The 27077-nt window shown below is 38.3% G+C and overlaps 1 protein-coding gene across 1 annotated transcript in view; it reads right to left on the reverse strand.

The window, feature by feature from the left end:
- SPOCK1 (sparc/osteonectin, cwcv and kazal-like domains proteoglycan (testican) 1) overlaps positions 1-26801 on the reverse strand; it is a 275614-nt gene extending 248813 nt beyond the window's left edge. The window contains exon 1 of the mRNA XM_009995313.1: positions 26634-26801. Within this exon, the coding sequence (XP_009993615.1) occupies positions 26634-26801 (168 nt within the window). The remainder of the gene's footprint in view (positions 1-26633) is intronic.
- Positions 26802-27077: the final 276 nt, after the last annotated feature.

Raw genomic sequence — 27077 nt, forward strand, 5'->3', positions numbered from 1 at the left:
AAACATTTCCCACAGGCATCACTGCAAATCTTCCATCCCTCAACAGAATTATCACATAAACAGTAAGATTTTAGTGCAGTGACTTTCAATAACTGAAAGGAAAAAAAAAAGTAATTACAGTTGCATGGGGAACATACATAAGTCAAGTAAAATGTACCTGTCCCCAGATTTGTTTGCAGCTGGGTCAGCAAAGCCTCTACTAGTAGCAGGCTGAAAAAAAAACAGGCAGGGCAGCTAGAGCAGGATGACACTGCAGAGACCTGAATTCTATTCTTGGCACTGTCCTTCACCCAGCCAAGTGTCAAAACCAAAAGCTACATCATCACTCTGTTTCAGATTCCCAAAGTGGAAACATACTTTGCGTCTGCAGAGAAAGCATGAGGTCTAAGAGGAATGGTCTCCTTTTACTCCAACTTTATTAAGGGTGTTGAGTACATTTTCACTTCTTTTGACATGTTAAGACATCTTCTCATCACAGGAAGAGTGAGAAAGTTTTGTGGTCCTACCCAAGAACAAATCAAAGTGTCCGATTTTCTACTGACTCATTTGGTAAAGGGCAGAAGCACAGCACTGGAAACCAGGTGTCAGTGAAAATTAAAATCTGGTTCCAGTTTTTAAATGTCAAGAGGCAGTTCCATGTAAAAGATCAGCCTTGAATTAAAATAATCCTTAGTCTCATATGTCAGTGTTTGACCAATTGAATTACATCGTCAACTGGTATCTTCCACAGACTTCTGTGTTTTAATAAGTGTTATTTTCAATGATGTGAATTTAAACACCATAAGCCAGGAAGTCAGAAATTTGGCGACGAAAATATCAGCCAAGGGATTTCAAAAGGTAAGTGGATTTTATGTGGAAGGGGTTTGTTTGCCTTCTAGCTTTAGAACATTTATAGTACATCTTACTTACATTTTCAACTATTCCCAAAAATGTTGAAGAAAAAAAATGAACTCTATATGAGCTGATCTGCCTCCAAGAGCTTGTAACAAGTACCAATTTTCTTCAGATATTTGCTAAAACATACAAGACTGATGTTAAGCTACATTTCTCCCTCACATTCGGGTGCCAAAGACCAGGTGAAGTCTGCTTAACAGCAGCCCTTATTGTCATATTCAACGCTAACCCAGTATGGAATTCAGTATCTGAATTCTGACCCAACCCACTGAGTAACAGGACTCTCCATTTAACAAAATGACCACAGGAGTCCTGCAAGGACCCATGTCGGTAGGATGCTCACATCTTCCTTTCTGCCTCACATAATAGCAATTAATCTTATCATCACACAGAACTTCGAAAATATAATAAATAATGTACTAATTAACAGTGCTAAATTGCTCTCTGAAGGCCCTTGCTCAATGCTGGGTCCCCCTGGGGCAATGATAGCATCACTGTTGGGCTGTTGGCCTTGCATGGATATAACAAATCGTGTGTTCCAGGCAAACATGAGCTCCAGGAGCTGACAAGAAGCCAGGCAACTGTATTAGTGCAAAGACAGAAGCAAGCTGATAAAGGCAACTTCTCAGAGCAGGGATCACCTACACCTCACAGCTTTGAACTGATCTGAAACAAAGCCAGACTGACTTCAGCTCTGCCCAGAATATACCATGTAAACTGTCCATTTGACAGGCACTAGAGCTCAGATGTCCTAGGCAGCAACTGCTGTTCAGTGAAACCTCCAAGATCACATTTGAACCTCTTTTCAAAGGAATTTGTATATAACTACTGAGAACAACCTGCAACAGAAACAACCCTTGAACCAGGGACTGAAATGCAGGAATCACCCTTCCAGGCATTGCCTATGTTGCTGTCTGGATTTTCTTTTTAAAGAAAACATGTTTTTAATGAAATAAGAGATTGTAATATAGGAAAATATGTTTACAAACTTGAGTCTTGGGACAAATAAGTAATGCTTTGGGATTAATCCAACGCAACTTACATATGGTCACATTAGTTTGGTTTCTGTATTTCTTCTTCTCCCAGACTAGTTTTTCCAGCTATGTTAATAAAGCAGCGTAAGAGTTTTTAGGGAAAACATAATTTAACAGAAGAAAGAAAACAAGATACATCAGAAAAATATATTAAAAATGTGAACCTATAGCAAAAAAAAATAATTAAAATTGAACTCAATTATATAAAAGTATTTTTAAAGTTCTAATTGCTATAAATAAGGAAACAATTCATGGTAAAATTCCAATTACAAAAAGGAATTATCTGCTTTCCAGCAGATAGTTTTGTGACATTTATAATACACAAGAAAACATGAAGCTTAATTATTTGAATTTACCAGTGCTACAGATGCTGCACTGAAGCCTAATTAAATAGATCCAGTAAGACTTACAGATGGTAAACTACAAAGTGGGAATTTGCTGATCCATGCATTGTTTTAAAAGGAATTCATAATGACCTCTAAATAAAATGAGAATCAACCTTTATTTTAACATGTCACATTGTGAAAATACCCTGCAAATCAAGAAAATATTTTCACCTTGATTTAATGCCCTTAAATCTATGAGAATGAAAAATGGGATGTTTTTCTTGGCCTCAGAATACCTCTGTAGGAACACTATCAATTCTGTGTTGTAATTTTTACAAACTTAACTACAAAGGTATGTCTCTTGCATTAAGATTTTTCCCAGAAATAAAAAGGAAGGTTCTCTGTGTAACAGACTTTCTTATTCCCCTTCCTCCTGCCCTCCCCCTCTATGTTCTTTATTTTCCCAAATGATGGAGTACAAGCAGGGCCACAGGTTTTAGAGAGGTCCATAGATTCCTCTGTGACTTCCTCTCCCTTTTGAACTTCCCAAATACATAATTTTTCCCACTATCTACAATTGTAATGAATTAACATAAATTCATAGAGACTTTGCAAAATCATCAGTCTGTGATGAAACAGATTTTTGCCAGAAGTGAAAGGGTATAGCTGCTGCATTCTTGGTAGATTTCCAAAAATGACATGGTTTCCCTGAAAAGCATGGCAGAGGGAAATAACTTAATAGATTTTCCAGAATCACTTTCAAAAAACCTCACAGTCCATCAGAATTTTCTGAGGACAGAGGCAGAAACCATACTCTGTATTAAGTCTTCAAACTAGATCTCCTATAATCTTCCAAATATTTGCACTTTACATTCTCTCCAGTAGGTGCCAATGAATTGTCTTCCATTAGATACAATCAGTGTTAGTCAACACCACTTACCAAAAATAAATACAGTTTCATATGATGTCCTTGTTGTCATTTCCCTCAGCTCAAACACATCCCAAACAGAGGGCTCAAAAAACCAAATGGAAAAACAACTAAAAAACCTATACTGAAAACAAACCTACAAAACAACAACAACAACAACAACAACAAAACAACCAAACAAAAAAAAACCCACAGAAAAATCTACCAAAACACAAACTAAACAAAAAACCCAAAACCAAACACAAAAGAAACATGAGAAGGGTTTGTGGTGATGGATCAATTCTGGCCCTTGAATAACAGGGGTCATTGTCTAAACATTCCCAAACTCAGGGCTGAATGAAAACTGAATATTGACTCTCTTACTCTTGCTGGCATGTTTAAAATGCTGCCACAAAATTCTTTCAAAATGAAATAAACCTTGTAGGTTCTTGTAGTTTCATTTATTGAGCCCTTGGGCTCAGAGTTGTGTCTTGCCAATCTGTGTCTGATTAAAAAAGTTATTACAGCTTTATTGCTGTCTTGGAGTTCCATAAACTTGCAAAGCTCTTGCTGCAATAGCAATCAGTTATGTTTCTCTTCAGCTATAGGTTGTTTCAAATTACCTGGAACATTGTTTATTATTATGCTATGAATTTATATTTCTGATGTGTATATTTTCTGCTGTAATTTGTTATCACAAACAGTCTTTTGGTACCAGTTTGGATACCTGTAATGATTCCTAGACGGTATTTTTATTCACATTAACTGCTTATGTTAATGTTATATTTATATTAACTGGTTATTTTTTAAATTTTTTTTGTGCCTCTCAAGTGAACACACTACAAGCCTTGAGTACAGCAAGATTTTTATCTAGATGGAAGTTTGTTGCTTACGCTCAGGTCTCTTGGATAAATTCTTTTGCCACCCCAGATGCTTCAGCAAGACACATATTCCAAAAGGGATATAATTAGATTCTCCTTCCATACCACATGTCTCCAGAACGATGCAATACTCTGCTGGACTAGAAGAGACAATTAGAGGGTACAAAAACCAAGTCCTTGCTGAGCTTGCACAGATTAGCCTCTGTGGAATCAAGGACCTATAAAGGACATGTTTTCAGCCTTTATCCTGCAACTTGCACTAAGCAATACTTGGATCTTGCTTCTGCTTCATTCATTGCTGCTCCTTTCATAAAAAGCTGGCTCTAATTAAGCAGCTCGTAGGTCTTTCTAGTTGCACAGCAATAGAGGAAAAAAAATATCATAAATACATAGAGTGGTTTTAGTGCTACAATTCTATTACATTTTGCTTAAACTGATTACATTCTAAGCTATTTTGCCAAAATGTGATCCAAGATCGATTGTTTGGGACAGGCTATTCCATATTGCAAAATCTGAAAATATGTAGCACGTTGGCCAGAACTATGTTCAGACTTCTGAGCATTAGAAGATGTGAGGCAGATGAGTCTGAATGCTTTTGCACCAAGTGTCTCTAGCATTTGCTGTTGAATCAAAGTTAAATTCATCAGGCCATGGACAGTAAAGAGCTGAATTTTATTGCATATGTTCAATTTATTATTGCAGGGTGCTCAGTGACTTACCAATTTACATCAAAGGCATTTTCATCTGAAGTGAATTTCCCCTTTGGGTGTGAACCATGCAGTACCCCAGACACGTACATGTTTCTAGATTGTGTGAGAACACATTCCACAAGCCTCTCCAACTGCTGAATTTAGCTGCAGAACTCTGGACTGATTGAGTTACTGGATCACAAGGTTCTTTCAGTGTGCAATACCTGAACTGGCTGCGACAGTACACAGACCTCTGTATTGTCTCACACCACAGGAACACTACAAGTCACCACAAGGAAGTAACATGTGCCAGATTAAAATGAGAACTGTAGATACCAATAGCCCTGATTTTCTTACTGACTTCTCCAAACACACAGAAATGACTTGGCATCTCTCAGAGGAACCACAGAAAGCTAGCTAAAAAAAAAAAATAAAAATAAAATCCTTCATAATAAAATACCTAATTTTAACTTTCTACTCAAGCCATGGACAGTTAAGTAGCTACATTTGATAGAAAAGTGAGTGTTGGCACATAATTAATAATATCTGACAAAATGTTATTTCCATTATCATCCAGGATAACACATCAACAAATACCACAAAATGGTCTCCATGACAGAAGATAACCCATAGGAGGATCCTTTCAAATGCAGAAAATGTTCCCTGGTAACTGACAGCATGGCACTGTATAATGGGAAGTGTCACTTGTGCCCTCTTATCAGATGCTTAATGATTATCTATGTACACCAAGAAACCACACAATAAAATGACCAAGGACAAGTGTATAACAAATCAATAGCAACCTTAAATCAAAAAGTAATTATATGTAGAGGGAAGCAAAAAATGCTAAAACAATGAGGCATTTCAAAACACTGTAGCATCACTCATTAATATCAATGCTTCAGACTTGATTGGAAAATAGAAATCTCCTTTCATAAATTATTAAGTAGCAATACTACTATGAAACAGGATTTCAAACTAGAGCAAGTACAATAGTATTATATAACCCATAGGGGCAGATCCAGGTAAGAAAAAACAAACAAAAAACACAGACACATTTCTACTGTTATTTTTCAGTAACAACATAACTGAGTATACTTGCACGTTTGTCACAAGAAAATTTCATGAGAATAATAGCTTTTATGAATTGCTGCCATTACAAATTTATGTTTGAGGAATATACCATACATACCTGAAAGTACATAGTTTTATTTCTAGGAAAAGTAACAGAATACACGTCTACTGTATACACCCAATTATAACACGACTTAAGGAAACCTGGATGAAAAGCTTCAATTTTGCCATAGCAACCTCTTCAAAAGAAAACTTGGGAGCTCACTATGAAGAATACCAATAGATCATTCAAACTCCACCTTTAATATTCTCATCCAGTTGGCATGCAAACTGAAGCAGTACAAAGTACTATATTTGGGGCACTTTAGATGAGTTGTCAGATGAAATGCTAACAGTAAAAGTTGCCATGTCAAATGCAATGTCATAGGGAATAAAATCAATTAGAGAAGACTACTTGTATCCAAAATTCCTCTGAAATACAGTAATGGAAAAGACAAACTAAGTAGAAATACTCAAACTACCTTAGTTTACAGTTGCAAATTTAAGCAGATTAAAACTACTAAATCACAATCAAGGTAACAGCCTTCTCCCTGGCCCCCTTATACGGTTAGTACACATTATAAACAATGAAAAACCTCAAGATAGTTAAGGGTTTGGGGTCCTCCCTGCCTCCCTCCTCCCCACCACCCCCCTTTTTTTTTTATTTGCTTGTACTTAGAAGTTGTTATTTCCATCAATTTTTAGTTCATACTGTAAGAGTATTGGAAATGACATAGATGAGTACATGCTCAGGGACTCTTCTATTAAGGTGCAGAAAAGAATCCAAGAACTAGCCACTACAGTGATAACTGCCGTTAATAAAGGAGAAACAGCAACTCTAGATGAAAAAGTAATCTGACTTTTTTCTGATAGGTCATATTTGAAGGGAAGGGGAGTATTGATCTTCATATCTATTTAGAGCCATGACATGAAAAACAATAAAACACACAAAAATATATATCAGCTTATTTTATCAGCTGACAGCTTCAAATTGACCCTTCGCTAAAATCTATTTTTTTAGCTTTTGTTCCAGAGGGATGAAAGAAAAAACAATACAATAACCAACATCTGCAACTGAGAAACATCTGTCACTTGATAATGATTTCACCATGGCAGGCAACTGAGAACCACCAGTAACAGCTCAAGAGTAAGGCAGCAGTCACAGCTGCAAGGCACGTGCTAAATCTGAGTTCTACTGCTGAACAATTTCTAAAGGCCACTTGCAATAGTTTTGCTAGGTTCCGACTTGAAATGATATTTTTGTGCCTACATCTCTAGTTTTTTACTTAAGGCTACTGACATATAGCAAAATACAGTCATGTTGAAGAAAAATAGGCTTATTTTGATAATATTATTTTCTTGTCTTTGGAAAGGAAGAAGCTTTAAATTAATGTATGAGGTTTAACGCTTTCACTGGGAAAACATGACCCCACTAAAAGTAAATTTGACTGACTTCACTGGGACCACAATTTCAACCTCAAACAACAGACACTTGAAAATTACAAATAACAGCTAGAAGTGGCTAAAAATTGGAAAACATTGGGACAGTTTCAAGTTGAGGAATGAGCATTTGATTTTATTTTGATCAGCAAAGGGAAGAAAGCTGCACATCAGGTACAGAAACGTTCAATCATGGTCAACAATTAAGGTTCATTTAGTCATGTTTAAAGTGAAAGGTTCAGAGCACCAAAACATCACCAGACTTCTTGAAAATAATAGCAAATCTCTCCCAGTGACTAATATCTCAGCCCTGCCGGCACTGAGAGTTTAACAACGCTGAAATAGAGAAAGAAAATACCATCGCTTTGTCATTTTAAAATGGATCTACAATAAAAAACATGGGAGTAGGTTCATAGAGGAGTATCAAGCCCACTAAAACAAGAGGCAAGCTCAGCTTCAATAAAAGTTAAGCTTGAAAATACACCTGGTCTCACAGTAAAACATACATTTTGTGTTCCATGAAGTAAAATAGAAAATGGCACATTCTGTATCTCCTACAACAGTAAGTTGTTTATTTGGAATTGTCAGTAGTTTATACAGCTAATTTTCAGGTCTGCCTGCATCCCCACAGCCTCACACTGTGATTTTGTCAGATACTGACCCTTGCACGGTCAGGCTGGGTCAACTCTTGTGTTTAAGACCAGCTGCTACATTTTACCCTGCAGATAGCTGCACTTCAAAGAGAGGTAAAGGTTCTGCAATTTTATGAAATCTTAGTCACTAGAAGATTTTTCCCAAATCATGTTCTGTAGGATTCCAATCCTAACATGCCTGGAGATTTCACCCATAAAAAATGATACAACACAAGGAACTAGTAATTGCAGCACAGAGAAGAGGAAAAATACTGCAAGTAACCACCCACCAAAAAAACAACTAACAACAAAAAAACCCTGAACAAATAAAATTTAAAAGAGCACCAAAAAGTAACTACAGAAATGAGCTTAGGGTCAGTTATAGCACACACAGGAGAAAGAGGAATAGAAGGAAGGAATGAAAGCAGTGGCTCAGACAACTACCCAGAAGCAGCACAGGAGTGTGACAGCAGAAGTGGTGCCATAGTCTGTTCTGAACCTCCAGCTCTGACAGATCACACAGCTTACTTCCCAGAGAGTAGGAACACCTATAGGACAACCAGGAACTGTCAGAAGTCAGCGTCACATGCTGTCATAAGTCATTGAGTTGTCTCCAGGTGACTAGAAAGGTATATGAGCCCATTCCAAAAGAAGAAGAGCATTCAAAAGCAGACCAGGAAAGTTTAGAGAGCACTATATCTCAGAAAGAAACCTTGCCTTGTTAATTAGGAATGAATAAGGAAAAAACTTTAAAGCATAAGAAAAGAGATGGAGAACAGCAAGGAAAAATACCCCATGAATCTGAGGGTCAAGTGTTAGATGTCAAGGTGATAATGTGGCTCCAGAAACCACAGTGAATGACTTCAGGCAGCACACAGTTGGGGACGAGAAAGTATTTGCACAGGCCCAGGCATTGTGAGGGAAGGACAGCATGGAGGTCTGTGCAGGGCCTCATTCACCTTGTGCACAAATGCAAAAGAAATATTTTCAGGATGTTAGATGCTCTGAGGTGGAAGATTTCTGTAAAGCTTTTTAAGCAACAGAGTTTATAGTCATTACCAAAACACATGGCTTCATTGTCATTTTCCATGTGAAAGGCTACCCTTCACTGGACAGATGAGTCAAGTATAAAAATACTTCCAAGTAAATGACAGCTTTTTAGTTCATCTTTACATCCAACAATGACAGCTGTTTGCCTGACTCAGATAGATGATTCAACTGGTGTTGTCCTCTCAGCTCACTCTATAAAGGAGGGAAGGAGAGAGACAGTTGTTTTTAAGTATGCTTTGCTAACAACATTTTGATGAGAAAGCCTTTAAAATGTTTTCTTTCCTTGAGAGCTGAGGGATAATCTATACTAGTAACAGCCCTTTCAGAAATACTAACTTAACCTTGTGTGAAGCAGAATATGTCCCATCTGTTTTTTAAAGACACTTGGCTTGAATATAAAAAGGTCCTCAAATAAGTAAATGTCAGAAAACTAGACACCATCAGGAAAAAATAAGAGGCATTTTATTGCTTTTACTCTCTCTAGACCACACTTCAAAATGGAGGTAGGAAACATCCATTTTCCATTCTCAAAGACTCTTCTATTAGCACATTAAAATTCATATCTCCAGAAATCATGAAACTGTGGCCTTGGTTATCACAGTCTATTATTTCAAAATAAAATTTCAACATGTTATAAGGGATTCCCTCACAGTTTATCTCACTGCAAGTACAGTAAAAAAGCAGACAGAATACCAGTTATTTCTGAGAGGAAACTAAAACTGTACCATAGAATCATAAAAATATGTCTACTTTACTTGGCAGCAAGGATAGCAGTAACACAAACAGCTTTTTTTTTGCTCCCAAATATAAATTTGATGACAAAGAAGGTTTTAGAGAATAAGGTAAATTTATTCTGCAGATGACATCTTCATAGAATGTGCATGGAGATTCCTGAAACCTTTTTGATGAAAAATATGAATGATTTTTCAGTGAGAATAAACAGTAAAGCTTGCCCAGTTTTATATTTAGGCTTAAACCCTGCACCTGAGACAAGAGATTGAAATAATTGCATCTACATGTGAATAATTTTAATGCAAAAAATCTGCCAGAGCCATTTTTAATCTGAGTTGGTTGGTAGGTTGTTTTAACCTCAAGTTTTTTTATCCTTAGAATCTCAGTAATAGATACACTAGTATTTCATACAGTCAGAACTTCTAAAGTGCTCAAAAATGCCCATGGATCCTTTTCAGTCATGTCTCTAGCACATTAGGATTCCTTTCCCAGAACAGCCATCCTACCCAACAGGGACAAGCAGAAATGCCAGTGCTCTTCTGAGATGAAATTGTCAGAAATGCCAAATGATTCCATGGCTTGGTCTACTCACATGCAGTCATACCCAGGCCATGTACCAACACCCTCTGAGCTGCCAATCTAGGAGTCTTGCCACTTGTACTGGGATAAAAGCAGCATCAGCTGGATATTCTTTTGAACACTGGCAGATACTTAGCCATTTCATTTGTTAAGTCAGGCTGGCCCTGACTTTTAGTCTGTTTTGTTTGTTTGGTTGGTTTTGGTTGTTTTTTTTCTTTTAATATCCAAACTGCAGTGATAGCTCCCACTGCCACACTTTTGACAATTTAACATGAATTTTTGAAGACTGATCTAAGATTTATCTCTGAAAAACAGCCTCTTTTTCTTATATTCAGTAGGATACAAACAAGACATTAGAGGTTAAAATTCCATGTATTTTGCTCTGCTTTTCAGAAAGTGAAAGCTGAGAATAAAAATAAAACCATTTATGTAAGAAATGATGTGGCTGAAATGCAGCAGGAGGAGCTATTTCTGTAGCACTCAGGTTTTCCTTTTTGCACACTGTGTTCATGTGAAAGTAAAAGATAATAGAAGCACTCTTAACTAAGCACAGAATTGAAATCAGTGTCAGATCTACAAGGAGTGATGAACTGGAAGACATGGAAGAAAGGCTAGGTAGCTGCTGTGTTCTATGCAGGAATACAAAGGAAGTTGCTGTCCATCTCCCACCTGTGTGGTCTCTGCCCACAGGCCTCAGTAAAAAGAATCTGCAGTACTCACAAATGGTAAGCAGAGAGAGGCCCAACAGTGCTGCTGACATATGTAAATGAGATGGGAGGAGAAAGATCTGTATTATCACAGCAGGGTGTAAATGCTTCATGGTTTGAGTAAACACTGCATTTGCTTTGCCAGAAAGCTCAGGCAACTGTTCCTCCAAATCAGATATTCACTCAATAAACAGTGTTTTGAAACAAAAGTGAGCAACAACTTGCATTTTCCCTTCCCCCAGAAATATACATTCCCTAGGCAGCAACTGAAAATTTGCTTTATGAAATTCCTTTGCATTTTCCCTCCTTTCATTCCCCCAAATTGTTAATAATGAGCTGCTTACTCTTTGTTGTTTGATTTCAAGTGGTTTTCTATTAACACCAGACCAGCTGTATTTTTCACATTTTACTGCTGAGTAAAGCATTTAACAAACCTTTTAAAAATAACAAGTCATAGAATCATAGAATCTTAGGGGCTGGAAGGACCTCGAGAGATCATCTAGTCCAACCCCCCTGCCAGAGCAGGGTCACCTAGAGTACATCACACAGGAACTCATCCAGGTGGGTTTTGAATGTCTCCAGTGAGGGAGACTCCACAACCTCCCTGGGCAGCCTGTTCCAGTGCTCTGTCACTCTTACAGTAAAAAAATTTTTTTCGGATATTCACCTTGAACCTCCTATGCTCCAATTTACACCCATTACCCCTTGTCCTATCACTGGTCATCACTGAGAAAAGCCTAACTCCGTCCCCCTGACACTCACCCCTTACATATTTGTAAAGTCGGGTCTCAAACTCTGTACCTCCTTGTGGTATGTTCCTCCTGTTTTCTCAAAGTATCTGCAGCTAATCAGGAAACAGTCCTAAGGACTACTTTGCCATTAGTTCTGGGAGAGTGGGTTAGGTAGTCTTAATTTCTTCCTCAGTTTTTTGCAAACTCACACTAGTGCAAGTTATAATCTATTCTGAAAGGAACAATTCTGCAACTTAGCAGATAATGGTAAACCCTGTCATTGCAGGGAATGCTATGGAATTCTTCAGCTTCTCAAGGCAGTTGAAGTTGCAAGGGTCACAGCTGCAGCAACTGGGTGATGACTCATTCTTTCTTGCTATTCCATATTTCAGCAGTTAAGAAACATCTGCTTCTGAAGCCATGAACATTCAATTAAGAGTCATACATGTGAAGTTCAGGAAAAACTATGAGAAAAGGCAACTTAAAATAATCACCAGCTCTACTCCAAAAATGAGGGAGCCAGTAGGACTCTTCTGGGCAAAGTTCTTATGACTCATGAACTAGCTGGCTCAAGCGGTTAAAATAAGCTAAACAATTTTTGAAAACTCCTGGTCAAGGAATTGTTTCTGACTAAAGTTTGAAACAGCTCAGATTTAATTTTGTTATGGGACATCTGAAATTATATTGGTTTTGTACCTCTTGTAGCTGAGGACCAAGATGACAAAAATGCTGTTACCCAAGAACGTGATGGTAGTGACTGTTTTAATAATCTCTAAATTGAAAATATTTCTTTAAATACTAAATTGAAAATACTTCAGCTAACTTAGAAAAATCTATTTCTAAACTTGAACTGTTTTTATGAGGTTTAGAAGAAGAAAGGGAGTGTGCACAGGAGAAGTCAAATGCTGTGTTAGTGTTGTTCTCTCTCACTTAGCTGAAGTTTCTTCTTATTCTGAGCAAAGCACTCTTAACAGCAGGAGCCTACTGAGAAGGCATAGAGATTGTCAACAAAAAAACAGACCCCATGCTGGCAAAGATTTTTAATTTACTTCTTTTACTGACCACATCAATTAGTGATTATTTGTATTATAAAATTTGTTTTGGTCAGCAGTGCTTGCAAAGGTGACAGTCTCTAGTGAGCTGGCTTCTGCATGATCAAGTATTTCTACCCCAAGATCAAAATACATTAAGATCTAAATACATTCAAGAATTTAAAAACCTCTCAATTGAACTGAATATGGACAAACAATTAAGTTAATCTGGTCAATGAAGAAACTGGCACAGTCTGAAATTTTGATTTTCATACTGGAAAATTTTTGAGCCAATTTTGAATGAAAAGTGGAGATTAGAAAGATGTCTGGGCAAACACAAAACTACATATTTATTCTGCAAATTACTTATTGTGAGAAGATACAGGGAGTTTATGATGAAAAAAGAAAACACAGTTCACAACATATTTAAATTTACAGTTCAGTGTAGGGAGAAAAATAGGAGCTATCAAAGATCATTTCACTAGCTGTTAGATACTGCCCCAAATACTCCATACATAGAGGCAACAAAGGGAATAGCACCACTGTTTCCACAAGAAATATTTTATATCTGTATTCAGAGTCTGCAGGGAGAAAAAGTGATATAAAATAGTTTCAGAGACTACAGACTAAAAGAATACCCAATTCACTGTGACTTGAAGGTAAAACCAGGTTATCTCACAGAGTAAAAAATCTCAACATGGGCTCATTTATCCTTAATTTAAAAAAAAAAATTAAAAAAAAAAAAAAAAAGGGAAAAAATGATCTTGACTAGATTGGCTGGTTGCAGTAATCCATCCATCTACTTATTGATGAAAAACATATTTAGAGAATTTTTCTCTTTAGTAACCTTCCATTCTCCTCCTTGCTCCTGCCTCTCCTTAAGATGAAATATTTTTTAAGTTTTTAATTTGAGGAATGGAATCACACAACTAATCAATTTGCCTTTACATCTGAGATCTCCTCATTCTGAACATTACCTCATATGAATCTCAGTGATTGTTCCTTCAGGGCTATCACTGCTTTCTAAAAAGATTACATGGACCAAAAAAACCTACTTTGTTTTGCCCTCTGGCTTTTATGTGAAACAAGTGTCATAGTGAAATGCTGACAAAATCCTCTCATATTTTCTAGCTTTTAAAAGCCACAGCACAATGCTAATGTTAGAATATATATGGGGGGGGTCAGTTTTGTTATTTTTTTTTTAAAGCTACAGTACAATACTTACTAAGGTTTGAGCAGAGAACAGCTCCCTTCTACATAGAAATAAGGATGGGGGAAGGAGAAATGGACAGTTTGTTACATTCACCCTAAATATGAAAGCACACAACAGGTTGCAGCTCTGCAGGATTGGAATTCATCCTTGTGCAGCATGAGACACTAGCATCCAGGAGACATTTTGAAAAACTAGATGGTTTTCTACACTCTATATATGTCCTACACCCTGGATTGCCAAGTGTTACAAATTATTTTCCTATGTTACACTGTATTAGAACACTATTCAAGGGAGCAAACTGCTGCCTAGATAAGCTTGCAGCAGTGCATGAGTGCTCAGTGGATGCTCTGTTTTAAACCAAGCTTTTGCCATCTGTTCCTCTGCTAATTATGAATGCTACAGATATCCACAACTACATGGCAAGGAAAAAAAGGTGATTAAAGCACTTGCATTCTTTCTACGATGCACCTTTGTTGTTTATCTCAAAAGAAAAGCAATACCACCCACCACACAACACACAAGTCTCACCGCAGGAAGACCACATAAGGGCAGATGTTTATAGCTTCTCACCTGGCAATAAGCCAGCACTGATTGCCTGGGAGTCCAAAACATATTGTGTGTAGTCAGGAAGAGAATCTTTATAACTGTGCCCAGAATCACACACGTTTCTTAAGTGGGTGGGTTACCAGGAGCTTTGTTCACAAGAACAGCCACTGCACAGGTCAGGGTCCTGCAGGATACTGCTCAGCGGGTAACTTCCAGGTAACTTCCAACCTGCTCTTTGAATTCCTTCCTGCTCTCCTCACCCTCTAACCCCAACACCATCACCAACCTACCATTTTGGAATCCACTCTGAAGCAGAACATGGCTTTCCTTATCTACCTCCTTCCTGTTCTGTTTATAAGTTCATTACATAAGTACACGGATGTATGTCATGCTCTTCATTTCCTCGTTCTGCCAGGCTTTTTCCATGAGGAGAGATCTCTGGACTTCAGAAAAGATTGTTCTAACCATGATTTCTCACCTAAAAGAGAATATCTTCATCTCCGTCATGACTCTTCTAGCTGGATCTGCTAAATTATCTAGCTCCTATTTGCTTCAGACACAGACTGTATATTTAGGGAATATTTGCTGTTTGTTTCTTGGCTGTGTTTTTTGGTGGGTTTGCTTGCACCTATAATTTCTCTTTTTAAGGAATGACTCAGAAAAACATATTTATTCCACCATTGCAGTTTCAGCTTTAAAAGCTTCAGCTTTGAAATTAGCCACAAGCAAAGGCTTCAGCTTAGTATCTCATTCTGTATCTACATATCTCCTTATTGAGTTCAAATTTCATAGACCATCCTGCATCCTTCTGCATGGAACACATCAACTGCACCATCCCTGATATATCAAGAATGGTATTTCAATAATGGATACAGGTTTCAAAATTGCTAAATTTTTTATCAGATTTTTCATTGTGAATGAAAACTACAGCCACACTGGGCACACACCACATCTCTATTTGTACATTGTCCTGCTCTAATAGAATGCTACTCGCTCTTGATGATGTAAGACCATATTCTACCACTAAACCATGGATGGAGTATCACAACAGAAACTATTGCTAGGGTTCTGCAGTTACTTTAAAAAATACTGATAGCAGAATATGGCCCATAAGAAGTCACTTGGATTTTTTTCCTTTGTGTACAGAGATGGGGCTATTTGTGATGGCAAAACTTCTTTAGAAGTAGGACTTTCGGTGTATTTTAAAATTGTTTATATTATCTTTTTATGAAAGCTCAAAAATTGTCCATTTGTACCCATTAAAGTTTCTTGTACTTACATTTATTAAGATAAGATGCATGCATAATTCACAAAGCACCTCTTCATGAGAAGAGTCAATGACTTTATATAGAGAAAAAGAGACTAGATACAAAAACGGACATTTGTGTCACATAACAAACACCATTTCAGTCCATCTTGCATCATATTCCAATGAAAATAAACCATTAAACAACTTGTTATATCCAACTTTACTTTGTTATATAACCATGAGGAGACTAATAAACTTGTGGCCACTGATCTGAATTACTGTATAGCTCCTCATGAGTAAATATATCTGGTTTAACAGTTTTCTTAATCCTGTAGAACTGTAGTTATATGCATAACTGACAGTTGTGCAGTATTTTTCCAGTGTATGTTTATTCTAATTAAATATGGCATGATTTCTTTTTGGATGCTGTTGTTCTGAGTGAACCATAAAGCAGATATTTATGGCTGTGTTTAAGGCAGAAAATGCTGTATTTAAATTACTGATTATTCCATGCCTATGGATATTCTTATTGAAGGCAGCACTCCTGGTTTCTTTAAGGGAAAACATATTTTTTTTTTGGCCGTATGAAGCAATTTTTTTAAGATTGGGAGATTGAAAACTCTAAGTCATCAGTTTCACCAGATATAGTTTGATATTAAAACAAGTTTTGCACCATATCTCTCCTTTAACAGGAAATACCCAGCCCCCTTCAGTATGATATCAAACTAGAAGTGTGCCTACCTAGCATTACATCATCACTCAAATGCTTAGCTAGCATCAAAAAGATTGGTTACCCTGACTTCACTTAGAAAAAAACAAAACAAACAAAACACATGACAAAATTTATCCCTTATATACTTTGAGTGAAGCTTATGTTATCAAACAAGAAATGAATCTGACCCAATAACCACTGCTGTCAGATACTGGCATATATATCAAAGGAAGAATACAGACCTGTTAAGCTCTGTTTTTCTGTATTCTACCACAGCACATAGCTCAGCAGCACAGCACTGTCCTGGGACTTCCTCGACATAAATTTTGTCGTCAGATCTGGCATTAGCTTGATGGATAACTCTGAACTAGCTTTATCCTCTGCTTCCACACCTATCTAATCTAGCTGTACATCCCGGTACGCCTAACCACATCGGAAGGTGCTTTGAGAAGCAGCAAAGTGTCCTGGAACGCTGAGGGCTCCTGACAGGGACCAGAGGAGCTTGCATGTGTTTGACCCTGGGCAGCTCCTCTAGGGCCAGGCTCCCGGGGTGGGTTCAGCCCTGGGCAGCTCCTCTCAGACCGAGCTCCACTCGGCAGGCCCGGGCGCGCTGCTCGTCCTGCTGCAGAGGAGCACGGTGAGCACAGCTCCCGAAAGAGCAAGGAGGACCAGTGCTTACAGTATAGGAGGAATTGATTCATACACAAATACCGAAAGACTAACAGAGTTGTCCTAGAAATAAGTGTACAAAGCACAGCAGCTTCCTGGTAACTAACAAGCAGTGACTGGCTTCTGAATTATCTAAAATTGATTGTTAGTAATATTTAGCAATCACAATAAAATTCTACCAAGTACCTCAACATCCCTAGACCACACAGAAAGAGTACTCTAAATATAAACAATGCTTTCCACTCAACAACAAGCAACAACTATATTTCTTCTTAATCACGTAACTAAACTTTTCAGCATCTCTCCCATTCTATTCTCCCAGTCTCCCAGTTCCAGTGACTCCAGTGGCCTCTACCTCGATCCTCTGTTCAGGTTCAAGCTGCCTAACTGCTGCAACTTGAAGGCAGAGAGGACAACGTACAAGCACTAGAAGACAGTGCTGAAGTGAACCTCTGGATAGGCAATGGAACTCAGGGAAGAACAAAGATCTCCAAGCTAAGATGCATGTTAAAACCATTCACAGAATATGCTGTGAAATTTCAAATGAAATTATATACACAGCTGAATTGCCTGATTAGGCAGAGCCAAAATAGCCTGCAGACAGACAAGTATCACTACCTCTATCAATCCCAGTATTAGTCAGAGTTCAGTTGTCAGCCGTAATATCTTGAAACCTTTTTTGAAAACCAATCTGAATAGAGTTATTCTAAAAGTAATTTTTAATAAAGCATTTTTCTATCTGTTCAGGAGAAAGCAATCAGTGAAGCGGATTTATGACACTAAGTTAATTAAGAGGACAGCTAAGATCACAGAACTGATTGATGCCCCTTGTACCTCTTTAATGAGAATGATTTTCTGTTACCCTGGATTACAAACCAAGTTATAGAAGTGACAGATAAAGACCAACCCTGTCAAAACCTCTCTTCAGTAGTTTAGCAATTTATCTGTAAACTAAATTTTGAATCATATCTCAGCTTTGAAGCTCATTAGACATTAGATGTTCAGTTCAAATGTGCAATTCTATTTTAGCTGCCAACTTGCAAGAGCAAATCCACCAAGGATAACTACTGGAGTTATCTACCTGATGACAGACTACTTCATGGAGTTAAGACTTAGCAGCAGTAAGACCCTGTGCAAAGCTGAAACAGGGGAGTGTTGGAAGTAGAGAAATTCACATTGAAGACAGCAGCATTACCTTAACTTCACTCTGCTTCAACTCCATGTTCTTGTTTTGAATCTATAAAATGTCTACTTTGTAGACTGTAGATACTAGATTTTCAGATGGTTTGATTCTTCCAGGGACTTCAAGTGTGCTGCTTCTATTTCTATTGGCCAGACACCTGATCTTTCAGCCTTTTCTGATTACAGAATGTCCTCCAAAAGTCAAAAAGAACTGTTTAATCTAACTGGTCTTTAATGTAGACCTGTTCTTTGTGTAGGAGAACAGGGAGATGAGGTATATGAGAATCAGACTCAGGCCTCAACTAACATCTTTGAGAATTTGTTCATCAGCTTCAACATAAAGAGGACTTCACTACAGCTTTTTTTGGATTAATCTCATTTTTTGTTAAACAAGGAAAGAAATAATCAAATAGCCTTTGAATAAACAGATGTTATCTAAAAGAAGAGATTTTGCATACCCTATATATAATATTTAATCTCTATTACCCTCATGAAATCCTGCCTCTTGTAAAAGCAGCTCTGTTGCTCTACCCCAAATTCAGCACTGACTGAAATGACATATTTCCAGCTTCCTGGTTAAAACCATATACATAGAGCAAGCAGTTAAAAATATCTGAGACAAAACAAAACAAAAGCAATAATCTTCCTGATGTTCAAAATGTAGTATCATAACTAAACTTCAACTTTTGGCACTTGAGAATCATGAGCCTGATTTTCTCAACTGTAATCTTAGACAATTTAACTGAAGTTAAACTAGTATTAATTACCTATGGATACCTGAGCTTGATGACAGTGGTTACACTAACAGACATCAGAACTAAGCCTCCTATGACTATTTTCAATCCACCCATTTTATATTACACTAACATGGTTTGACATGATGAATAGTTACTCTAGAAGCCTATAAAACATATTAGTGAATACTTCAAGTCTACAGAACTGCATGGCAGAGATATGATTTGTGACTGCAGCCTGTAGAATATTCCTGTGAGGAAAATATTCCAGATGTAATTTGAAACATACAATACAGAAACTAACACTCTATTTTCTACTGACCTATTTAGCTTTGGAGTCTTAAGCAATTCCAAGGGAAGCTGGATAAGTCAGTTAATTACAAAAAGCTGGCTCTCTGTACCTTCCAAGTTAATTATTCTGACATAAATGCCATTATATTTCCCCTTGCCCAATGCAGAAGGTAAGTATCAAGTTTCAGAAGGGCATTTTCAGTAAGCATCTCTTCTGTTTGTAAGAAGCTGATTAAGAATTACATTTGCACAGATCCAGCCCCATGATTTGCTACTTTGGGGAAGTACATCTCAGCTGTACTTTTCAACCACATTTATATTCCAGCCTTGTCCTTCTGTTGAGTAGACTGTCCAGAGAAACAACCCATGTTAGGAACGTCTGGATAGACTTAGAAAGCACATTTCAACTCTGTTGTACTTCAGTCCAGATCCATTGGGATACATATACACCATCTTCACTTTCAATTAAATCTCTAGGGGGGGCTGTAATCTCCTGGGAAGCAAGCCTGAGATGCCTGTGTCCCATTATATAACCCAGTCACTTCACTGGGTATATCCATTACCTGGCTAGTAAGTATTCTTCATGTGTGCTGCAACCGTCCTTATGATCATCTTCTCGGCAAAATAATTAGGAGGGTGTGGATGGTTTGTCCAGGAGTACTGATCACTGGATCACAGAAAAGCCTGTGCTTACATTTGAGATGAAGAAAGTAGAAAATATGATGTTTTGGTAATAAATTGTTGGCAGAAAAATACTTTGTTCTGCTTGTAGATCTAAAGACAATATAGAAAAAGAAAACATCCCAAACTAAGTAGCTTCCTGCTAGCATATAGTATATCAGGTGGTATCTTGAAATTGGTTGAGTCCTTGGTAGTGAGATCATATTGAAGGCACGTACCTGGCAGGGAAGAGATGGCTGAAAGAAACCAGCCTACACAAATGGACTGTTAGCTCAAAAATCCCAAAGGATCACAGGATTCTTGGGTACCGCAAATCAGGTTCTACCACACTAGAAGCTGTATGGACAGGGAGCAAGACAATCACTGGCTGGATGGCCATGCCCAGAGAGTTGTGGTAAACAGAGCCAAATCTAGTTGGTGACCAGTCACTATTGGTGTCCCTCAGAGCTCAGTTTTTGAACCACTCTTGTTCAATATCTTTATCAATAATCTGGATGAGGGGATAAAGTGCACCCTCTGTAAGTTTGCAGATGACACAAAATTGGGTGGAAGTGTTGCTCTGCTTGAAGGTAGAGAGGATCTACAGAGGGACCTGGACAGGCTGGATTGATGGGCCGAGGCCAATGGTATGAGGTTCAATACACCAGGTGCTGGGTCCTGCATTTCGGTCACAAGCCCAGGCAATGCTACAGGCTTGGGAAGAGCAGTTGAGTCACCATCCTTGGAATTATTCAAGAAACATACAGATGTGGCACTTCAGGGCACACTCCAGTGGCCAAGGTTGTGGGGGTTTTTGTAGGTTTGTTTTTTTGTTGTTTTTTTTTGAAGTGTTTATGGTTGTTTGTGTTTCTGGGGGTGTTTTTTGTGTTGGTTGTTGGACTTGGTGATCTCAGAGGTCCCTTCCAACCATAGACATTCTGTGATCTGCAAGGGGTTTTAAACCTAGTGAACAGGACATGTGATATAAAATTCCAAGGCCTCTAGAATCCTAAAATCCAGGTTATTTTATTACGGTTTCCTACATTGTCTTTTTTTTTTTTTTGTTAACATGTAAGCTAACAAGTTGAAACTGAAGTGTTCATTAAGATAACTCTTTAAAACATAACTATGGGTGGAGTAATAACCTTATTCCTAAATTCAGGAATAAAGTTATTTTTGTCACCAATTCTCCACCTATTTCTTTATCTCAACTTCACACAAGGCAGCTTTTGCTGAAGCAAATCTACTCTTACACAATCAGCTCTGTGTGACTAAGCTATCAGTACATTATTTTAAACCAGGCTCTTTTCCCTTTTGATGCTGGAAGGCCTTTGGCTCACCAACTCCATAAAAAATTGTCTCTCGAATTTCGTTGATCAGAAGTGCTCGCAATATAATCAAGTATTCTTTCCTACAGATTATATAATTTTATTTCTTCAACTGAATCAGAAATCTATAATTTTATGCATTCCTACAATATATTTGCTCTCCTCAGAGTAGCATTACTTTTGTTACTTAGAATAACTTTGCCAATCAATAAAAGTACATAGGTTTTCCCTCTCATCTATTTCAAGCTGAGCTGCCAGAACCCAGAATAAATTCATGTTAGCTCTCAATTCCATGACCTTCTAGTTTGTACTTTAAAATTTCATTTAATTTCTATTGCTTGAGTTCTCAAGGTCTTCCAGTTCTGCTTGCTTGGTATTCCAACCCTTCTCAATACTGGTAATGTTTTCCCACTCTCTGCTATCCAGTTTCAGTGTCACACAATCAGAGAAAGGTAAGTGCAACGAGGAGAAAAGCAGTGCAGAAGTGTGAAGGGCCAATCCAAAGTCCAAAGGTTCTTCAGTGGCAAAGCTGCAACAATACAGGTGCCCCAGTTCCTAGCCCAGTATTTGCTTTATCACCTAACGCTGTGCTTCTGATCAGGTGTGAGGAGGAGCTCATAGGCTCAGGAAGGTGATCTGCATGAATAACTGACAAAATAATCCCTTCAGTGGATTTTATCAGGTATGGGCAGTCCATGACCAACCTGGGAAATCTAATACCTAATCTAATCATATATAACTATTCGTGCTCCTCATAGTTGTATGTAACTATTTACCCACAAGAAGTCTGAGAAATGTATACACTCAGATGACAACTTTTCATGCCTTGCCTCTTAGGTCTGCACATCCTCAAAACATCTCCAGGTAACTAGTGCATGGGGGTTTTAACATGATAGCCTGAACTGAAACTCTGTAAGCAGTAAAATTTAGAGAAGCAGCTTAGTTAATGCTCAGAACGTGGTCTGGCAGCCTGCCATGCAAAAACATGCACTGAAACCAGAGTTCATGGCAAGATTCTTAGCTTTCAACTTCCTAGAAATTCCTTTTATGTTTTATACTAGATCCTCTAAGTTCATTTAACTTTTTTTCATCCTTTTTGCAGTTTAATCCATAGCTAGTTGAACTTATTACCTTTTTATATATAAACATTAATAATGTAATAGACAACTCCAAGAAGTAATAGAATTAGTCTGTTCATACAGTTTTGATTAAAGACTGGCCTAAAACTAAGAGGACACTTACTCTTCTGTGCCAAGCTTCTGTGAACACAATGAGATGCTGCAGTGTGATGTGTTACAACAATGTGTATGGCGAGTCACATAAATGCTTTCTAAGACTCATAAGAATTCACTTCACACTCAGGTGTTGAATTCAGGCTCAAGCTTCTCTTAAGCCACGGGCTATCTATGGATTTGATTGAAAGAGCAAGGCCTTCACAGTTGTTTTCATAATATCAAAAGGTCTAATTTGAGTCTTCTATCCCAGATGCCTGCTTTTCCAAGCTTCAAAACTGTACAAATGAAATAGCTGCAGCTCCTTCCCACAGACTCTGGCTTGTTTACTTTATTCTTTCTCTAAAAATAATTATATTGATTTAGATTTTATGTTTTAAATACTAAACTAGACCTAGTCAGTTACTTAAGAATGTATCAAGCCACATTCAATATATAGATTAGGTGAATAAGAAACTCCATATTACTAAAGATTCTGAGCTCTTTTCTTTCTTTTTTTCAGCTTCAACACGCAGTTAGCAGGAAAAAGAAATACTGTTATCTCCAGCTATAAAATGGGACTCAAGACAGAGCCAAGATTTTGTCGTTGGTCACACAGAAAGCCAATTGCAGACAAGGAAAAAGGAGTCGAAGACAGGAATATCAAGTTCAGATCATAAAGACAGCTTATTAATGCATCAGACATTCCACCATTATTGATACTGGACAGTTGGACAATATGCAATAGCATGTGCTTCACAACAGATCAGTCATATTGGTCTTATTATTCATTTATAGGCTGTGCTTACTTATAAAAATGGACCACTTTGCTGTTTTACAAGATGTGATCAATTAATGCAAAAATATTGCATTACGAAGTATCGTTTTAACCAGCTCCCTTGAGGCCTTTTGAAAATGTTGACAGGTAAGAATCTCACACTATTAAATTCAGTCAGACTTACAAATTTAGCTGGATTATGTGGACTTAACACAAGACTTCAAATGAGATATACTTCTGTGGTCTCTTTTCATGGAAGAGTGATGTCTGCTGGGCCATTAAATGCAACTACCAAGCTGTCTTTGCCCAAAAGAAATACGTGTAATACTAAAAAAACCCAATCAATAGCTGTCTTCTCAAATCAAGCCATATTGGACCATAACTCAACACACTGACCAACCAAATTATTTTGAAAAGAATTACTGAAAAAATCAAAAGAAGCCCAATTTAAAATTTTATATTAAATTATAAATAATCTTTTTTTAAAAACAGCCTATACTACATTATGACAGATTGATATGCACATCTGTCTGCACAGATGTTTGTGCTGCATGCAAGTATAGTTTAAAGAGGCCACATCCAGAGCAATAGAACCTCAGCTCCATATGTGCAGTTTCTCCTACTGCACATAAACACAGAGTTATGTAAATATTTGTGCAAATTTATGTAACATGACATAAAATTCAGAAAGCTACTATAAGTAATTATGATAATTATTGCAGCATAGGTTCTGCTGATTTACAGAGTAGGAACTAGGCCTTCTGCTCTGTAATATTACAGTCTAAGACCCAAGAAGGTACTAACTGAAACACCACTCCTATATTCCAGCCTTCTGAGCAAAGCCCACATCAAAAATCTCATCTAAGTAATTATGGATGTTTAGTTACAGTTGGAAACAAAGGGAAGATGTGAAGATTGTTTCCCTACAGTTCAACAATTCTGAATGACATGCTAATCTACCCCATACACAGCAGTTATTACTGTTATGCTGCATCTCACCGGGTATTTTTTTCACAGATGTTGTAACAATCTATGTCAGACAACACACCCATGAAGAACCAGGTTTCCTCCAATGCCATCTATGCATGCAGGCAGCATCCTGTCTCTACTATATCTACTGCATTGGCAGCAACTCCACCTATGTGTGTCTTCATCCTTGGACACAAGACCTCTCCCAGAAGATGATGAGACAGTAATCACTTTGGTTGAAGGTAAGCTATTAAGAACTTAACTACATACCCAAGCTTTTTATATTTTTTTTATTATTATTACTGATTTTTTTTGTAAAACACTTGGTATGAGGTGATTAGTAGTCTGTTAATTTGCCACATGAAAGGTTTCAAGGATAATCACAGACATTTGTAACATGCTAGTTCTGAAGTAATGGAATAGAACTATTTTGACAGCTTGGTAGAAAGATACATAAACTTTCCATGAACTTTATACTGTTTGCTTTTCCTTGGCAGAGTGCTGGTTAGGAGGTTTTTCCCATAAAATTATTCTACCTATGGAAGAGAGTTTTGAGGCTTTACAGTCTCTGTTAGCATTTCCAGAAAGTCTAAGAAAGCATTTTCACATGTGAGACCTTAAAACATGAAAGAAGTAATCTTCACAAATCTCTTCCACAGGAAAGAAGAATAATTTATCTGACAATTGTACTTGTGAGACTGGGGAAAGGGCATAAGAAGAAAAGTTGTAAGGACTACAGGCATCAAAAAACCCCACAAACAGCATAAAACGAGGCAAGGACATTCAGCTTAAAGTGCAGTTAACACAAGGTTGCAGTTTGGAAGGAGACTGTTGAAAGCTGTCCCTTGCTATAATTCTGTCCCTAGCTAAAAGTGGTTTTGCATTAATTTGTCAGTCCTTCATTCAATTTACCATTTTCAAACAATGCCCAATTCTCATATCAAGCTGGATGTAGAAATTAACAAGTGAAATCCTTGAGCAGTATTCCTCAGGAGAATAAACCAGATATTAACAATGATTCCCTCAGAGCCTGGTAAAAATCTGTGAATCCATATTAACTGTAGCAGCCCCTAATTAAAATAGTAGTTACAGTGCAAGCATAGGCTTTTCCAGGCACCTATCACATGAGAAGTTCAACAGTCCCAGTAGGTGGATGTCATCACAGAGACTGCACGAAAACATACATTCTGACATCATTTTACACTATTGTTAAGGCCATATTTTGTTATGTTGAGATTCAGAGCACCATGATCTCTCAGACACAGAGATGACTACAGCCACAGAAACATGAAGAGAGAATAAGCCAGGCAGACACGTCCCATTTCACTGCAATACTTTGGTTTCCTCTTTGCAAAGTAAGATACAATGTTAAGACCACAGAGACAGGCACAGAGTATCAAAGTTTAACTTGTTAGTATATTAAGAAGCACCAGGGCTTCCTAAACAGAAACAGTCTCAGAGAATAGTGCTAGCAGAACTGACAGGCAGCTCTGCTCTTCCCCTTCCTGGAGTCACAATGCAGCCACAGCTCACAAATCCTCCCCAGTGAGGGACACTTAACCTCGATGTGCTCACCCTCAACATTCACAGTAACGTTTCCCTCACCCAGCCCTGGGCAGCCAGGTTTTCTATGTGCACTTCAAGGAAGCTTGTCAGCCCACAGACAAGAGAAGCAAAAGGAGCTCAGTAAAGATAACGTTTACCATAAATGTTGCATTCCCCTTTCTCCTGTCATTGACATGCAATTATATTCAAACTAGGGGAAATGAAGAATTAATTTTAAGCTTAAGTATTTGGGTTTGTACACACACGAGTCATGACACATATTGAAGTTACCCCTGATTTCCAAACTGAAAAAACCACTGAGTTAAAGCATTACTTCTTCCCAACCTTATACCAGAGTCAAAGATCTCCATGACCAGAATTGACAATAACACGTTTTCCACCAAATCTGCAGGCGAAAACAGCTTCACTCTTTACCACCTTGTGGCATGAACTGGTAAATATTCCCTTCTTAGACACACACCATTCCATCATTTTACAGCTAACTAGCTTCTTAGGCAGCACACACAGAAACTTTGCTCCAAGTTCCTCCCCAAGGGAAAACTGCAGTTGACCCATTCAGGCAGGCTGACCCCAAGGCCAAGCTGCCCTGGCCGATGGGGCAACCCAGCATGGCAGGACTGCTTGTCCGGCTTTCAAACAGCCCTGAACACCCTTCATACAAGCAGCAACCCAAGCTGCACCTCTCGTCTACCCACGCTGAAAAGCCAGCAGCCACCCGTGGAAGGGATGTGACTGTCAAAAGAAACAAGAAGCCAGGCAGTAAATTAAGAAGTACTTACATCCCGGAATTTGTTCCAGTATTTGTCTTTATCATACTGCGAAACGGTGCTCAGCCATTTGTCGTTGTCCAGGAAATTGCCGCGATTGCCGTTAGCGGTGATGGTTTCAGGGTGCCTGCTCTCCGCTTGCAGGAAGCACCAGGCAGCGAGCACCAGCAGCCCCGACATCTGCAAGGAGAGCAGAGCAGAGGAGAGGAGAGGAGGGCAGCGCGGGGAGCGGGGGCAGCTCTGCCGGGAGAGGAAGTTTGAGGGGACCCGAGCTGGGGCTCGTTCCTCCTCGCTCCCCTGACCAACTTCTGGCCGCGGAGCTTCCCAGTCCGCTGGAACCCGCCCAGCAGGGCAGGGAGCGGCGGCAATCACGGGAAAACGGATCACCTGGGGCGGGACACGAGGCAGGAGCCGGGGCACGGCACAGCGCTCCGCAGCCCAAGTAAAGCTTCCCCG

The sequence above is a fragment of the Chaetura pelagica genome, unplaced genomic scaffold, assembly GCF_000747805.2.
Source record: "Chaetura pelagica isolate M959 unplaced genomic scaffold, ChaPel_1.0 scaffold420, whole genome shotgun sequence".
In the NCBI taxonomy this organism is placed as follows: Eukaryota; Metazoa; Chordata; class Aves; order Apodiformes; family Apodidae; genus Chaetura; species Chaetura pelagica.